Here is a 15,855-nt window from a genome sequence, read left to right as displayed (position 1 = left end):
TAACGATATAACTTGTTTATTGGTGCCTTAAGCCATACATGTCACACATACAATACATTTTTAGAACCTAATATAAAATTAGAGATGGCACTGAGAACTCGGAGACTGTAAGGGCTGTTGATGGAAGTACGTGTCTCTTTTCCCTTAAAATTCCCCTATCTCGTATGCATAATGAACGGAATCATTCAAAATACAATCCTAAAGTCAAAACGAAAAATAAAAAATAAAAGAAAATGAATGTAATAAATTAAAAGGCGGATTTCGATCTTGTTCCGCGAATGTTCGTTAACACAGCGCTTAGAAGTCGTTTTCAGGAGCCAGGTCGAATCGTGGTGGGAAGGTAAGACCGTCTAATTGGGGGCGCTGTCTCGGGGGCTGTAAACGAAACACAAACTCAGAACACGACACCAAAACAAAAACGAGAAAAAAACGGGACGAAACATGAATATTAGATGGACAAACAACGTCGGGAAAAAGTGGTCATAAGTCCGAAATTTCTCACTTTTTTCCCGACGTTCGCGTACACATTAGAAATTGGGACTCAACAAAAACACTTTCAAAGTGTGTTCTAACACGAGGAGTTCTAATACGGGGAACCCTCACTTACAAGATCGAGTTACTCCAACGAAATCGGCAAACGAGGTTTGTTTGCTAGCGATGGCTATAAGAGACATTCAAAATGAGACAACGTCCGACTATCTCAGAACTGTGATTTTCACATTTCCGAGACGATTTTTGGGTTTTTTCTTTGAGACTTACCGCTGGGCTGCCTCCTCTGGCGACAGATCCACCACGTCCCTTCGCGCGGAATTTCGCGATGGCTTGTTCGGCGAGGTCGGCGCGTTCTTCGGCTTCCTCCAATTCCTGTTGAGCTTTGCGGAATTTGGCCAAGTTAAGAGCGGCGATTTCTTCAGCTTCCTCAATCTGCCTCTTGTAGGTCTTGATCTTCTGTTGCAACTTGTCAACGAGGTCTTGCATGCGTTCGTGGTTCTTGCGGTCTTCCTCAGCTTGGAAGCTCAATTCCTTGATGCGGCGCTCGGATTTCCTCAAGTTCTTCTGGGCGTCGGCGTGTCTCCTCTGTTCGCCGTCCAACTCGTTCTCGAGTTCCCTCACGCGCTGTTCGAGTTTCTGAATGAGTTTCTTGCCTCCTTTGAGAGCGTTAGCTTCGGCTTCGTCGAGACGGACTTGGAGGTCCTTGATTTGGGTTTCGAGAGCCTTGCGGAGTTTCTCTTGAGTTTGGGCGTGGTCTTGTTCGGCGCGGAGTTCGTCAGCGAGACGAGCAGCGTCGACCATGGCTTTCTTGGCCTTTTCTTCGGAGTTCTTGGCCTCGTTCAACAACTCGTCGAGGTCAGAGTGGAGGGTTTGGAGTTCGGTCTCGAGTTTCCTCTTGGCAGCAGAAAGGGAAGAGTTCTGAGCACCCAAATCGTTGAGTTGTTCGTGAGCATCGCCGAGCTCTTGCTCAGCTTGGCGGCGAGCACGGTCAGCTTGCTCAAGAAGAGTGCGGCTCTCTTCGAGCTCGTTCTGGAGAGCGTTGGCGCGGCGTTCGGAGATTCCGAGCTGTTCACGGGCTTCGTCACGGGCGCGTTGCTCCTCCTCAAGGGCGGTCTGGGTGTCCTTGAGTTGTTGCTGGTAGCGTTTGATGGTCTTCTGGGCCTCGGCGTTGGCCTAAATAAAAAACACTCACAATGTTGAAAGTAACAAACAAAACGATTTCATTACCTTGTTGGCGTGGTCCAGGGCGATTTCGAGCTCGTTGATGTCGGCTTCCAACTTCTTCTTCATGCGGAGGGCCTCAGCCTTGCCCTTGGCTTCGGCTTCGAGAGAGGCTTGCATGGAGTCGAGAGCGCGTTGGTGGTTTTTGCGGGTGTTTTCGAATTCCTCTTCCTTCTCTTGGATGCGGCGGTCGATTTCTTGACGCACTTGAGACAGCTCGAGTTGGCTGCGCAAGACTTTGTTTTCCTCTTGTTCGAGGGCGGCTTCGGCTTCTTCCAAAGCGGCTTGGAGTTCGTCCTTTTCGGCTTCCAAGCGTTTGCGGGCCTTTTCGATTTCATGGATGTTGCGGCCACCTTCACCGATCTGGTCGAGGAGGTCTTTAACTTCATCGGCCAAGTTCTTGTTTTCTCTGCGGACGGCTTCCAGTTGTTCTTGTCCTTCTTCGTAGGCTCCCTTGAGTCTGAACAATTCGGTGGAGTAGTTGCGGCATTCCTTCTGGCTGGCGTCGAGTTCGGCAGCCAAATCGTCAACTTTGAGTTTCCATTCTCCAATGATCTTGTCGAAGGCCTTCTGTTTCTTCTCGGCGGCGTTGGCGATGGCGTTCGCCCGGTCGACTTCGATTTGCAAATCTTCGACTTCGGTGCTCAATCTCTGTTTGGTCTTCTCCAAAGCTACAACCTTCTGGTTGAGGGACTCGATGGTCTCTTCAGCTTCAGCGAGACGAGCCTGGAGTTTCCTCTTGGCTTCCTCGAGTTCTTCAGAGCGAGCGACACCTTCAGATTCGTATTTCTGGCGCCAGAGTTGAGCTTCGGCGTTGGCCTTGCTGAGTTGGCGTTGGATGTCGGCTTTAGCTTCGGCTTCCTCTTCGACTTGTTCGCGGATGTTGTCCAAGTCGTGTTCCAAGTTACGGAACTTGCCGAGGAGGGTGGCGCGTTCGCGACCTTCTTCATCGGCAAGTCTCTTGGTGTCTTCCAATTGGGTGGTGAGAGAAACCTTGATCTTGCTGAGTTGGGAGACTTGGGATTCGGCCTCTTCGAGTTGGCGGAGGAGGTCGGAGTTTTCGATGGAGAGCTTCTTCTTGGCGGCATCGAAGTCGTTGAGAGTGCGGTTGGTTTCATCGAGTCTGCCTTGGACGTCATTGAGTTGTTGTTGGAGTTGTTTGGAGACTTTTTCAACGGCGGCCTAGAAAACAACACGTGAAGAAAAACGCAGCGATTGTAGGGTGTCTGTTAGAGGCTGGAGAAGATTAGAAACACTCTGAAAGAAGCTGCTGCATATTTTAACGATTAGCGAACGAAGCGTTTTGCGTTGTCTGTTGTTTTTTGTACCTTTTCGTTAGCCAAATGGTCGACGGAGGCGCGGAGGTCGTTAAGTTCGCCGAAGTATGCAGACTTTTCTTTCTCAGCCCTAAGGGACAAAACATGGTGTAACAAAAAACAAACACTAAAGGTAGTGCAGGTGGGGGATGCAAACGACAAAGGTTTCTTGGTACCTTTTCGCGACCGATTGCCTCCACCGCACTGCGAGTTTGCTGAAGCTCTGTATAAATGCTAGCGCGATCTCTTTCAGCCCTAAATAATAAATTAACATCTCTTCAGCCACAAAGCAAAGCCTGTACTTACTTGGCCTTGAGTTTGTTGAGTTGGTCGATTTGTTCACCCATTTCAGAGACGGCATCGTTGTGCTTCTTCCTGAGGTTGGCGAGAGTGCTTTCGTGTTGAATGTTAGATTCTTCCAAGTCCCTTCTGAGTTTAGCGAGTTCGGCTTCACGTTTCTTGTTGAGTTCAATTTGGGCAGAAGTGGCGCCGCCAGCTTCCTCCAAACGTTCGCCCAACTCCTCGAGTTCCCTAGCCAAATCAGCGCGTTGTTTCTCAGCCTTGGCACGAGCTTGACGTTCGGCTTCGACTTCCTCTTCGAGTTCTTCGATTCTGGCCTGGAGCTCCTTGATCTGCTTCTGGAGCTTTCCAACGACGGATTGCTCGTCTTCGAGCTTGGCGGTGAGCGAAGAGATTTCCTTGTCTTTGCGTTGGATGGTCTGTTCGAGTTCCTTCTTGTTGCGTTCGAGATCGGCTACCGCTTCCTGGGTGAGTTTGAGATCGCCCTCGACTTTACGTTTGGACTTCTCAACATCACCACGGAGTTTCTTCTCGCGTTCCAACGAATCCTCGAGTTCGTCAAGAGTCTGCTCGAGCTTAGCCTTGACTTTGTTCAAGTGGTTGACTTTGTCTTCGGCGGCTTGGAGTTCTTCGGCGACTTTCTGGTTGCTCTCTCCGGAGAGTTTCTTCTCCTTGTTGAGTTTGTTGATGAGTTCGTCTTGGTGGGCGATCTCGTCGTTGAGGTTTCTGATTTGGTGGTCTTTGGTGGCTTTGTCTTGCTCGGATTTCTGGAAGTTGAGTTCGAGGTCTTCGATGTCTTTCTTGTAGCCGGAGATTTCTTGTTCTAGCTTCTTCTTTTGTTGTTGGAGTTGATTGCGGGCATCCTCTTCTTGGCTGAGGCGGTCTTGGGTTTCCTATAATTGGAGTGGTTTAATAAACATCATTAGATGTTGGCGTGGCTCCAATAAATGTTGTTCGCACTTTTTTCTTATTAAGAAATTTTGATAAATTGGTTCACCTACGTGAGAGTTGAACGCTGGCCAAAGTGCGAAAACGCTATAGATAGGCATGAAAAGAGTCTTTGATTTGAGGGTCTGCTGGACTGGCAGATGTACAAAGATAAACTACTGATATCTAATAATAATTTGCTCGTAAAATAAACGAGGTATCTAAACATTTATCCGTGAAATGCAAGAACTATTTATAACGAAGTGGTCTCTCACCAAGACCACAAACAAATAGACTCATATTTTCATATCTGAGAAAATAATCAGGCTATGAATAAATTAATTACTTACAGAGAGTTGAGACTCGAGGTCGCTCTTCTGGGCCTGGAGTTTGTTGGCTCTTTCTTGGGCTTCTCCAAGAGATCCCTTCTCTCCTTCAAGATTGCTGAGAAGATCGGTCTTCTCGGCCAAAAGTTTGGAGTAGAGTCCTTCCAATTCCTTCTTGGCTTTAGCCTCGCGTTCGAAGGCTTCTTGTGCCTTGGCGGCTTTCTCTTCCAATTTCTGTAAAATCTCTTGCTTAGAAGGGCAGGTATGATCAAAATCCACCATGATTCTCGTTACTCGTTCGATCGGTTAAACAGCCCCAGAAGGTAGTTCTGGGTGTGGACCGCGCCGCGTCTCGGTTAAGACTAACAGCAGCCGAACTTTCATGTTTGTGGAAAAATAGAATGCGTAGGCCCGAGATGATTCGATGAAAGATTAAAAAAAAGTAGCGATGTTTCATACGTTGACAGATTGAGGAGGGATAAATTCGTATAAATAGATCGTGAAATTTAGGACATCAGGTAAGTAGTCGTAAAACCCGATATTTATGAAATCCCCAATATAAACACGGCTTAAATATGGCAAATCTTACCGCAATTTCGTCCTCGATGCGGGTGACGTTGAGGAGAGGCTTGACTTTCTGCCACAATTTGTACCATGGCCAGGTACGAAGTTTGAGGTATTTGCGCAAGTTTCTCTGGCACACTTGGAGGGCCAAACGTTGCTCCTGCAAACGCTTGAATTCCTTTCTGGACAAGTAACCGCGGATCCAGGATTGCATCCAGGTGACGATCTTTCCAAGACGGTCGTCACGGAGCTCCTCCATCTGACCCAGGACACCGGCGCGGAAGAATACCTACACACCACACATTCCCTCATTAGGACGAGAAAAAGAACGCGGGGGCGAAGCGGACGAGTTTAGTGCGAAGCCAAAAACGCGGCATTGACGTACTTTCAAGCAGAAGAGTTAAATGCGGCGTTAAGTGAGCGGAAAGCCTTCTGAAGATTGTGTTGTCACAGAAACACGTTTATTCTACGGTGAAATTACTTTAATAAATTAGATTCCATTCGATCAAAACAGGCTTTGAAATTTGAAATCTGTTGGCAAGCCTATCTGATAAACTTAAGCATTAATTGAAATGTGTTGTTGTTATCTTCTGAAATGTCAAACTCGAGACAACAAAATTACCATCCAAAGTAAATATTCCTGGAGTTTAAAAAAATAATAGTATATTATGATACGAGCATGTTATGAGACCTCTTATTTACGAGGTTGAGTTTGCAACACGAGCGAGTGGAGTAAATCAACCGAGTGAATAAGGGCCATTACATGCGATTGTAATACTATGCTTTATCTACGACCAGAAAAAAGTAGACACAAATCTTGGATTTTTTTTGCGGCAAGACATTTAATTTGTCTGAACTTCTTTCACTACTATAATTCATGTTGAACCACTGTTTTTTTCTTCAAAATACACAAACTTTAACGACTTTTGTAAATTTTTAGTTGTCAAAATAAAATCTGACAGTTGTTTTCATTGTGTACTAGGATAAATTGATGAAACATTGGGTTATAGTGGTCATAACTAAACGACTTTCAGACAATCAGAGCCCGCGATGAGTGAGTTAACATAACATTCACGGGTTAACATAACTTGTTTAAAGCGAACTACGTTATCAACAAATAACTAAATGGTCGTAGATAAATGGGTTAAAAACGAATTCGTTTGATTTACATATACGCAGGTCCTACTAGTGTTATTGGAGTTTTTCCTACGTTTTAATCACAATCAGTGACAACGAAAAGCTACGGTTTACAGTAGAAACTCGGACATCACCAGTCGAGGTTCTACTGTAATGACTTCCTCAGACCAATTGATCAGCGTTCGCAATTTTGCCTTATCTGCATCTAGTGTTATTGACAGCCAAATTCCTTGCAAGTACCTTGGTTTTACCAAGTCGGTACAGTTCCGAGTCGAGGTTGACAGTTTCCAAAATAATAGCGGATGCTTTCTCAGGTGTAGTGTCATCTTTAATAGAGCTTGCGGCGAGAATTTTGTATCTGTTTGACGCAAGAACTATTAGTAGTGAACAAAACAAGTGCATAGTTAGTGTGGGTGTCGGTGGTCCCAGTATCGGAACACCCTGTGAAAGATCCGAGCGTCGGTCACTAATTGACGCCGGAAGAGTGAAAACAAAAGACAAAGGAGACATGCCTTGGTGTGACCTAAACGGTAAAGATCGGCATCAAGACCGGTCGCTTCAAGAATAAGACCACCACATTTCTTTGGATCGGGTTCCTTGTCAACGGCGGCTGGGTTCAAGATTTTGTAACTACAGAGTACAAGGGAGAGATTAAACATAAACAAGAACAAGTGACGTGACAGGGGTTACATTCAACCCTTGCCTTTGTGTGTCCTATGCGGTAAGAATCTGGGTCCAGACCGACCTCTTCGAGACATTTGGCGGCGGCCACCTTGGGCTCAGATTCCCTCGCCATTGTGGCGGGGGCTAAGATCATGTAGCTATACAAGTAACCAAGGAATGAAGCTCGTGTGGAAAAAGAACAACTTATCTTCACACTTACCGAAGTTTGAAGTCGGGGTAGACCATCCTGTTGGGGAAGCCCTTTCTGCAAATACGGATACCTTCAAGTACACCGTTGCAAGTCAGCTGGTGCATGACAAGATGGGAGTCGATCACTCCGGGCTGTTTCAATTCATTGGGAATGATGCAACGGACGAAGTGAGGTTGAGTGGACCGCAAAGTGGTCATCAAGTTGTTCAATTGTTCCTAAAGAAGTGAGTTTAACATAAGTACAAGAACTGTTGGCACCATCTTGTTAGTTTTGTTACACCAAACTGGGCGCAGTGCTGATTTAGCTTTAGTCTAAGTGTTAAGGTTTTCACCGAACCATGTTTGAGTGGAGGTGATTTAAACAAACGTGTGTATATATTAAGACCATTCTGTATTCAATGGTTTTGGATGAAGTGAAGTCCTACGAAATCAATCGCAGAACTGTGAGAGTGCGGTAAATTAAACCAGTCGCTACACCTAAAGTGATCTTGATGAAATGAATCTACAAACATTTTATTCCGTCGTCGGAAAATGTTCAAACTAGGGGAATTTATGAAGTACGTACCTTGTAGGCGGAAGACACGGTAGCAAAACCACCTCCCTTCTTACCACGACCTATACGACAACAAGAGCGACATTAAGCAACAATTAGCGACAATTTTTTTTTTGTTATCACCACAGCGACAACAATTACCCTGTATAAACTTGATACAGTCTGGAAAGCAGAACCTTTAGGTCTCTTGCCACCTAAACCAAATAAGTCATTGAAAACCCGCGAGAGCCACTATTTCATGTATCAAGTTTATGGTCACTTTATTTTACCTTTGCCGCCACCAGCATCGGGAGCACCAGATTGGCCAGGATGGTCGGCGAAGATCTCTACCAAAAGTTTGTTGGTACCCTTCTTGTACAAGTCGACCACGGTGTCGTTCAAGGGATCCTTGTTCTTCTCCAGCCAGCCAGTGATGTTGTATGGTACCTGCAAGGAAGAGAGACTAAGTACGAGTTTGGTGACGCGAAAAGACAATTCTTACACAACCGGCGTAGTGACCAATGGCGAAGTGAGCGGCCTGTTGACCGGGCTTTGGTGGTTTTGGTTTCTGGAAGTTGGGAGACTTGCCCAAGTGGTTGGTGTTCAATTTTTCCTCAAAGGTCTTATCAGTAGCCTTGGGGAACATAGACTCTTCTTCAAGGATGGACAAGATACCCATAGGCTGTCAAGACGATGAGATTAGAACGAGTCATGGAGAGACGGGGAGTACCAGATTCTACACTACCTGAGGTGCTGGTGCTTAAGCTAGCTAAGAACTGTGCATAGACTCTCGTGTTTTTTTACCGGGAGACGGGATGGTTGTACCTTTTCGATAAGATCAATGCACGGTTGCAAATCCATCCCAAAATCGATAAAGGTCCACGCGATCCCTTCACGTTCGTACTCTTCCTGTTCTAATATAAACATGTGATGATTGTAGAACTGCTGGAGTTTCTCGTTGGAGAAGTTTATGCACAGTTGGTTGAAGCCGTTATACTGCAAGTTAGTTAAAGACAGCTACAACTACGCAACCTCGTCTTGGAGGGTTGTTTGTGTTAAAACTACTACTTTGACACCTATGGAAGCGCCTCGGACCTTAAGCATTAGAGGATTTCTCATCCTCGGCAGTTCCTTTTACCTTTTCGATAAGTTCAATACAGGCTAACAAGTCCATGCCGAAATCAATGAAGGCCCACTCAATACCTTCTTTTTGGTATTCTTCTTGTTCTAATACGAACATGTGGTGGTTAAAGAATTGTTGCAACTTTTCATTAGTGAAGTTGATACAGAGCTGTTCGAAGCCGTTGAACTACACAAGTGTAAACAAAACGAGACAAAGAATTAGCCACACTACAAGTCTACAGCAATTCACCGGTTATGTGGGTGGAATCGCAACAACACTACGTAATAACACATGGATATAGACATATACCTCTACGTGTGGAACACATAACTACACAAGAAGCAGACAAGTCCGCTGCGGCTGTTGCGCAGAGTGCTTAAACAGTGAGACAACAAAAAACCTACGAATCCAAACCGAAGCGTCGCCCGGAATTACCTTTTCAATCAACTCAATACAGGCTAACAAATCCATGCCAAAATCAATAAATGTCCATTGGATACCCTCAGTTTTGTACTCTTCTTGCTCGAGTACAAACATGTGATGGTTAAAGAATTGTTGGAGTTTTTCGTTGGTAAAGTTAATACACAGTTGTTCAAAACCGTTGTACTAGGAGAAAAACGGGGATTAAAAAACGGTGACACTGTAGCATTCCTGGAACCCTCATCCTACCACACCACACTACGCTTACCTTACTTAAGCGATGTTAAGCAAAAGCCAAGCGTTAAGCTAACCTTTTCTATAAGCTCAATGCAAGCGAGCAAGTCCATTCCAAAGTCGATAAACTGCCAAGTGATGCCTTCCCGCGTGTACTCTTCTTGCTCCAACACGAACATGTGATGGTTAAAGAATTGCTGCAGCTTCTCGTTAGTAAAGTTAATGCAAAGCTGCTCAAAGCCGTTATACTAAAAAAAATATTAAAACTCGTGATCCTCCTGCTACAAAAACAAATCGAAAGTGTGTGTTGTGATTCACCCTTCATCATCAAGTGTGTTCAAAGTGCTAAACTCTCAAAAACTTACGTCGAAGATTTCAAAACCAGCAATATCCAGCACACCAATGAAGTGCTGTCTCTTCTGCTTGGTATCCAGAGTCTCGTTACATTTCTTCACCAAGAATTTGAACACTCTGTCAAACATAGCCTTGGACATGGCACCAACGGAGTAGTTGACTTGATTGACATTACGACCTTGTGTCACGAACTCAGCACCGACCTTAATCCTGGGTTTGCACAAAGCGTTGTAGAGAGCGTTGGCCTCAATACCCAACAACGTGGCGACTTTTTCACCCTCCTGTAACACTCAAATCGCAACTTTTCTTTGAGGGTTGAAATAAGGAACTTACGGCGATACCATCGGCTTCGGCCTGTTCTTCGCGACCTCTTTGTTTGAACTTCATGCAGCCCATGTGCATGACGGCGGCGGTGATCTTGTAGATGTCGTTCTTCTCCTCTTGGGTGAAACCCAAGACGTCGAACGCTTGCTGTTGGAGAAAAATGTGAGATTTCGGCGGAAGAACAACGTTACGTGCAGAGGGTTACTACTTACATCGGTCAATTCTAATTCCTCTGCATCGTTAACGTTAGGAATTGTGACTTTACCCTGGGATACGTTGTTGTAATCGTAAATGTCGTTGGAAAGCAAGCACATGTCTGCGAAAGAAGCGAGGGTTAGCAGCTGGAGATTTTAGCGAAGCTTTTGAGACGCCAGAGCGAGGAAACAGCGAGAGGGAATTCCCAGAGTAAACAAGGAGGTGAGTACCCACACAAAGGACTTACGTCGGTGATTTGGAGTTCTTCAGCATCATCGACATGAGGGATTGTGGTTTTACCCTGACTAACGAAGTAGTAGTCTGTGATGTTGTTAGACAGTAAACACATTTCTGGGGGTTAAAGGAGAAAAGTCAACAACGGTACACACACAGGGAAACGTCTTAAACTATCCCAAACTAAGAACGAACAAGTTTAGTGTCTCAAACCAACTTGCTCGCGTGTCGGACAAGTTGCGTCTCGCTCCCAACTTGTCCGACTGGACAAAAAGTCTCAAAGAATTGTCCGAATTTCGGACGCATTCAGTCTCGAACCAATGCCACCGACTAAGAAGAGAAACTCGTGGGGGCTCAACGCCATCACCCACTTACATCAGTGAGCATCAATTCTTCAGAATCATCGACATTGGGAATTGTAGTTTTGCCCTGAGACACGAAGTAATAATCGTGGATGTCGTTTGAGAGCAAGCACATATCTAGATTTAAGAATAACATTTTAAGACGTAAAGTACAAGGGGGTAAGGAATGACAAAGTGTGAATTACCCTTAAGTCCGGTGACGGCACCAGACATGACTTGGTAGAAAATGTGGTAAGATCTCTCAAGAGTCTGTTGGGAGATGACACGGGCCTTCTCCAGCAGATCTGAAAGAAAACCATCAAACTCTTCCTAGAGGACTCGTTCAACACTTACAGGTTTCAATGTCAGCACCGGCCAGTTTACCAGTTGGGCCGAAGTGGATACGGATGAATTTACCCTAAACACTTTGATTAACCCCAAATCTTTCAACTTCTTAAGACTTACGAAACGGGAAGAGTTGTCATTACGCACGGTCTTGGCGTTACCAAAGGCTTCAAGTACAGGGTTAGTTTGGACGACCTGATCTTCCAAGTTACCCTTCTTGGCTTGTTCTTCGGTCTTCTTGGAGGCACCAACAGTGGCGAAGTAGGCAATTACCTTCTTCGTGTTCTCAGTTTTTCCGGCACCAGACTCGCCACTGGGAGTAAAAGTGTTAACTTAAGAAAAAAAACAGCGAAGTGAGAAACTTACGTAATCAACATGGATTGATTTTCGTGATCTGTGGAGGAACGTGTTAATAAAAGTGGTCAATTTTGGTTGTTTGCGTCTTACTGGTCAACATGTTGACGTAGGCACCGTCAGAAATGGCGAAGATGTGGGGTGGCACTTCATTACGCCTCTTACCACGGTACAACTTGGCGCAACGATTTGTGTAGACAGGGAAGCGCTTGTAAGGGTTGATGGCGACGCAGAAAAGACCAGAATAAGTCTAAAAGAGTGAGAAAGTCAGCGGGCGAAGACAATAAGGGTTGAACATGTATCAAACATAGGAGCACACAAGGGCTGAATTAGACACAAGAAAACCAAGCACGTTGTTGGTGCCGGTCGTCGGGAGCAAACAACATAAATCTATTCTAGACCAAGTATGTATGATACTGGTGGTAAAACGTCCATCCAACGATCCTGGGACGGTGTGTGCCGTGTTCCCCAGAAGGTTAACACAGTCGAAGAACGCGCGACTTACATAAATAAGTTGATTATAATATCTTTGCTTGAGATTATGCAAAACAGAAGCGTCGTTGAGGTATGTCAAGTTGGACATATCCTCTGCTTTTTCGTACTTGGGAGGGTTGACCTGGGCTACTTGTTCCTTCTTGAAGTTCTTCTCCTGTTCAAAGAAAAACAACAGTTAACATCCGTCCCTCAAACTTACATAAATCAATTTCGCGTAGTATCTCTGTCGCAAATTGTGTAAAACGGCAGCTTCGTTCAAGTACGTCAAATCGGCCATGTCTTCGACTTTTTCGTATTTCGGGGGGTTCACTTGGTGCACATTCTCCTTTTTGAATTGCTTCTCCTGTCCTCACAAAAGAGTTAATGCGTGTTTTGTGTGTACGTGTATAATGTGTGTAATTATGTACGTGTGTGAGTGAGTAACTTTACCTCTCCTCCAGGGAGCCCAACGGTGACGAGGTCACCTTTGGTTCCCTTGATTTCACCAAGTAAGAAACCCTCCTTTTCGTCCGGGACCCAGCATGATTTTTTGGCATCATAGGGCTTGGTCTGGTCAATACGTTTCTGCTCAAGAGAAACGAACAAGTATGGGGTTGGATCGGGATCCTCCCCTTCTTGTTTCTGAGGCTTGGGCATGGTTAACGGACGTTCCTGGGGCTAGCGAGACACGTAACACAGCCCTAGAGCCTTCCTGGAAGCAAAAAACTGTCAATTTTTGGAAATGCAAGTTTTGTGGTTTTGCGCATCGACCAAATGAAGGGAAAAGGAGACAGGAGGGCTTTTCGCATCGGCAATTAACGCGTTTTTATAGGACCCGATTTCAAGTTAGTGCTGTAAAATTGCGTCAATGTGATTGGGGTTGCTAAGGCGCAACTCTGATTTTCAATGCCGCAAGTCAACGTGAAATCAGTTTGCGGTTGCGTCATTCAAAATCGATACAGGGTGGCTCTAATGTAAGACTATATGACACAGACTTTGAATATTCCACGCTAATTAAAGAACAACAACTTTTTCGTTATCGTGGTTACTCAGTGTTGCCATCCCATTAATAAATTAAAGAATTTTATCCAGATTATTCACTAGAAAATTTCAAACCGCAGCTAAATAATTAAATGTGAAAATAAATCACAATTCAGGGTGTCCCAGAACTCATGACCCATAGAGGGAGGGAACCGACAGCAAAACAGATGGTAAATTAATTAAAATAGTAAAATTAATTAAGTTTAATAGTATTCAAGAAAAGATAAAAATTTAACAACCAATCCCGAAAGCTTATTCTAAAGATGGAGTAAAATATCCTAGGCAACGAGTGTGTAATGTTCATCTGACCAATGAATGGTAGTATGTGTCCATAGTTACCGATCTTCAAATACTGTTCTGCTTTGGGATTGGCTTCCGTTTTTTTGTCTTAACTCGATTATTTTTGAAGCTAAAAAATTTTTGTTTCGAAATTTAGGTTCAAATTTATTGCCTCCATAAGCCTTTTTTTTCTGGGTCACGAGTTCTGAAGAACTGAACTGTGATTAATAAACAACTTTTGTTCTAATTAATTGATCTAGCGTGTGTTTCTACAGGTGGTCTTAAAATTATCAACGATTTTGAATTGTATTCTAAATTAGCTTGAATTAAATTTGAATCCCAAAAATTAAGTGATTTTCACGGTATTCCTTCACCGTGAAGTTGAGAACACCTGTACTTCCAGCACAACGCAAAAATTTTCTTTTCGGAAAAATTTCAAGGTCACTATCGGAAAAACCAATCAAACAATCGCAATTTCAGTTTGTTGACTTTTTGTTTTATAAACGATCAAAATTTAGGCAAATCCATTTAGTATTTCCATCCATTATTCTAAAATAAAAAGAAGTTACATAATAACTATTTGGCAGCGAAACAATGTCAGAAATGTAAGCTATCGTATTGTATTGCCAAAAATAGCCTGACATGCTTTCGGTTTTCCTTTTTTCAGGACCAAATCGCGTGAATTTGGAGGAAACGTGGCCGACAAACGTTTCCTTCTTATTAAAAAACTATTTTTTAAAAAAATTTGTAATTAAAGATAATTTTGAAAGTGTTTTTTCGACAGATGTGATGGAATTTTAATGATGTTTATAAACACTGGTATTTTCGCCCGCTGTATCATGTTTCATTTCCAAGCGCGCCAGGTCCGTACTCAAAAGTTGTAGCTTCCAAATCGCGTTTTGCGTCTTTGTCCGTGTTGTTCTTTTCCGGCGTCGAGTTTCGTCCGAATTCCGCGAAGCCATGCTGGTTCTATACAGGGTCCGGCAACACTTGTGTCCACCCCCAAAATCGTCTTTAATTTTAAAGTTACAATTTTGAAAATTTGCATACGCTCACAGTTGACAAAGCTCTACAAGCTGACGCAAAAATTTGTTTTTTATTACTCCTAGTTTTGGCGTCGCGACGCCTTAAAAGTGTAATTTTTAGTTAATGGTGAAGGTTTGTGATATCAACCCCTAATTTAATTTTTTTTCAATATAAATGTGTTAAAAATATCTCAGTTGTTATTTTAGATTCAATGCAAATTCTCTTCAAAATTTAGAAAAAAAACGCTGTTTTATCAAGTTAGTTTTCAAAATTCTGACAGCGCAGCGGCAAACTACGTTTACACCAAAATTTCACAAGTCACTTCATTCATTCTTATAAAGGTTAATTTTGATTAACACGGGCATGTTGCACTTTATGGACACCAGAAATCGTTAATTAACATCGACAAAGCGACAATTTCACCAAGTAAGACTTTTGTTACAATCTAAAACGAGCCAAAAGATAGATGTCATTTGTGACACAAAATGTTGACAGATGGGTGTAAACGTAGTTCCCAATTTTGACGTAATGAAATTGGAAACTAACTTGATAAAACCGCATTTTTTTCTCAAATTTTGAAGAAAATTTGCATTGAATCTAAAATAACAACTGAGATAGTCTTAACACATTTATATTGGAAAAAAATTAAATTAAGGGTTGATATCACAAACCCTGACAGTTCCCTAAAAATTACATTTTAAGGCGTCGCGACGCCAAAACTATCAGTGATAAAAAACAAATTTTTGCGTCAGCTTCTAGAGCTTTGTCAACTGTGAGCGAGTGCAAATTTTCAAAATTTTATCTTTAAAATTAAAGACGATTTTAGGGGTGGACACAAGTGTTGCCGGACCCTGTATATAGCCCGTTCCGAAAATAGCCATAGAATTTGTGGCAAACTATATTAGCATCTGAATTGTGCCAGCACAATGTCCGTTGCATAACAGATGTAGGAATCCGAAAGAGCATTGAATTTTTGAAATATAAATAACTCGAGGCTGCGTATCCTTGTACGGTGTGACAGTTGAAAGCTCAACATGGCTACCACATGTTTCTGCACGTGTTGGTGGTTACATAACAGGAAATGAGAAGGTTCAGGGGGATGACACTCCAGTGTCATACTAGCACAGGGGCACAAACCACTCAATCCAACACTGCACGCTAGTATGACACCGCAGCGACACAATCACAATGCACAAAACCACTACACAGTCCGTCACTGCTAAGGGTAGTAACACACTAGGACGCTGTGCTTCACTTACGTTCGAAAGGCGTTCTGGACGAGGAAATGCTTCTGACACAAGATATAAATGTGGGCAACCAGATCCTGAAATGTATCGAGCTCTGCGATTCGTCGATGAACCAAACCAATCCCCAATCCCGTTACAAGCTGGTCAGTCTACCTTTTTAGGCACGGGGAGTCGGG

General features: G+C 43.6%; 1 protein-coding gene across 7 annotated transcripts; it reads right to left on the bottom strand.

Annotated features, from left to right (window-relative positions):
- Mhc (myosin heavy chain) lies at positions 1-15,758 on the bottom strand. Of its 7 annotated transcripts, XM_088040606.1 has the most exons (25): positions 15,692-15,753; positions 12,537-12,798; positions 12,118-12,261; positions 11,706-11,862; positions 11,625-11,652; positions 11,379-11,571; positions 11,268-11,331; positions 11,120-11,218; positions 10,586-10,689; positions 10,153-10,290; positions 9,831-10,100; positions 8,827-8,997; positions 8,191-8,370; positions 7,979-8,135; positions 7,722-7,771; positions 7,167-7,372; positions 6,796-6,913; positions 5,172-5,435; positions 4,607-4,816; positions 3,336-4,222; positions 3,042-3,120; positions 1,720-2,895; positions 760-1,665; positions 608-661; positions 282-375 (listed from the first exon to the last, which is right to left on the bottom strand). In XM_088040606.1, exons 2-24 carry the CDS (start codon positions 12,741-12,743, stop codon positions 617-619), a joined length of 5,853 nt encoding a protein of 1,950 aa, XP_087896732.1. In that variant the 5' UTR covers positions 12,744-12,798; positions 15,692-15,753; the 3' UTR covers positions 282-375; positions 608-616. The 7 variants fall into 7 exon arrangements, with proteins under 7 accessions (XP_087896733.1, XP_087896731.1, XP_087896727.1 ...); XM_088040607.1 differs by lacking the exons at positions 608-661; positions 6,796-6,913; positions 12,118-12,261 and adding exons at positions 6,524-6,641; positions 12,307-12,450 and having other exon boundaries at positions 1-375; positions 15,692-15,758; XM_088040605.1 differs by lacking the exons at positions 608-661; positions 8,827-8,997; positions 10,586-10,689 and adding exons at positions 9,247-9,417; positions 10,948-11,051 and having other exon boundaries at positions 1-375.
- Between the last annotated feature and the right edge of the window lie 97 nt (positions 15,759-15,855).

The sequence above is a fragment of the Gnatocerus cornutus genome, chromosome 7, assembly GCF_029298725.1.
Source record: "Gnatocerus cornutus isolate USDA-ARS CGAHR chromosome 7, icGnaCorn1.1, whole genome shotgun sequence".
Taxonomy (NCBI): domain Eukaryota; kingdom Metazoa; phylum Arthropoda; class Insecta; order Coleoptera; family Tenebrionidae; genus Gnatocerus; species Gnatocerus cornutus.
The sequence above is the reverse complement of the archived record's forward strand: the minus strand, read 5'-3'. Positions and strand labels throughout refer to the sequence as shown.